The sequence below is a fragment of the Triticum urartu genome, chromosome 2, assembly GCF_003073215.2.
Source record: "Triticum urartu cultivar G1812 chromosome 2, Tu2.1, whole genome shotgun sequence".
Lineage (NCBI taxonomy): Eukaryota > Viridiplantae > Streptophyta > Magnoliopsida > Poales > Poaceae > Triticum > Triticum urartu.
This window is the reverse complement of record NC_053023.1, coordinates 687,667,727-687,669,246: the sequence shown is the minus strand read 5'-3', so window position 1 is coordinate 687,669,246 and position 1,520 is coordinate 687,667,727. Positions and strand designations below refer to the sequence as shown.

Sequence of the window (1,520 nt, the reverse complement as noted above, 5' to 3'; positions counted from 1 at the left end):
ACGGCGACTACCCGGCCGCCGGCGGTGGTTGCCACCGCGCCGCGACACGGCTTTCTTTCCTTTCCCCTTTTCCTTTTCTTCTTCTTTTCCAAAGTCAGAGAGAGAGAGAGAGATAAGGGCGCGGCGGAGCCATCTTCTGCTCCTGTCCGCTAGGCGCCGGCGAGTCTCTTTCCTGCCGCCGGCGACGGCATCGAGCGGCCACCGCTGCGCGCGAGCCTGCTCTTGTTCCCCTCCTTTGTTTCTCCTATGACAGAGAGAGCGAGAAAGAGGCGCTGCCAAGCCCTCTGCTCCCCTTCGCGCGCTCGCTGTTGTTCTCCTCGCCGGAGACAGCAGGAAAAGAGGAGTTCGCCCCGGCCGCCGGCGATGGTGTCGCGCCACCGCGCCGCGCCCGGCCGCCTTCTTTTCCCCTTCCATTTCCCCCTCCTGTCTGTTCGCGAGTGAGAGAGAGAGTAGAGAGCAGAGACGCGCGGCTGCTTCCCCTCCGCCGGCGTGCACCGTTGCCGGCCCCTTCGCCGGTCGCGCGTTCCCTTTGAGGTGAGCGCGCCGCCGTCGAACGGTCTGGCCGCGGTGCTCTTTGCCCCTATCGGGGTAGGTTCTTCGTCCCTGCACCTCAGCTTGCCGATGTGTGTGGGGATCGAGAGGAACGGCGCGGCCATAACGGCGGCGCAACTTTTCCGCGGATCCACGGATCATGCCTCCTGCTCTGACAACTCTCTCCCTTCAAGCTCGTCCTCCTCCGACATGACGGCCGTGGGCGTGGGGGCTGCCGCACCGCCTGTGCCCGCCGGCGGCAGCTCGCCCAGGCGCCGCGGTCACCAAGCCCCCGCGGCGACGCCCGTTGCCAAGGACTTGATCGGGGTGCGCACGCGCCCGTGGGGCAAGTTCGCGGCCGAGATCCGGGACTCGACGCAGAATGGCGCCCGCGTGTGGCTGGGCACCTTCGGCAGCCCCAAGGCGGCCGCCATGGCCTACGACCAGGCCACCTTCTCCGCGCACGGCGACGCCGCTGTGCTCAACTTCCCCGTCGAGCGCGTCCGGGAGTCGCTCCGCGCACTCGCGCTCGGCGCCGTCCTGGGCTCGCCCATGCTCGCGCTCAAACGCCGCCACCGCATGCGCAGGCGGTCGCCCAACCAGGGGCCTGTGAAACAGCCCCGGGTTAACGCCGTGAAGGAGGACGCGCGGCCGGCGACGGCGGGCGTGGTGGTCCTGGAGGACCTAGGTGCCGAGTACCTCAAGGAGCTCCTCTGGGTATCCGAGCCGCCCATGGATCATTGCAAGCTTGTCTGCTTGGATTAGCATAGCTCCCGTGGGCTCGTGCCAAATTGATCGCAAGCGACTTTCTCACTGTGAAGAATATGCAATGTGTACACAGTTCATAAGTAAATTCGTGTGGGCGGGAAACAGTTTTCCTTCCTTTCTCCTTGCCTAGCTGCATTTGTGTATGTACTAGCAATGCGCCTTTGTGTTGCAATGGATTTAAAGTAGAATAGTACTTGTTCACAAATTTGAAATAAAACATT

General features: G+C 63.9%; 1 protein-coding gene across 1 annotated transcript; it reads left to right on the top strand.

Moving 5' to 3' along the window:
• The first annotated feature begins 741 nt into the window (after positions 1-741).
• Positions 742-1,296, top strand: LOC125537894 (ethylene-responsive transcription factor 1B-like). Its single transcript, XM_048701221.1, has one exon. It carries the CDS (start codon positions 742-744, stop codon positions 1,294-1,296), a length of 555 nt encoding a protein of 184 aa, XP_048557178.1.
• Positions 1,297-1,520: the final 224 nt, after the last annotated feature.

What these genes read in the sequence shown, in the direction of transcription:
- LOC125537894 (XM_048701221.1), top strand. Translation starts at nt 742, where the DNA reads ATGACGGCCGTGGGCGTGGGGGCTGCCGCACCGCCTGTGCCCGCCGGC.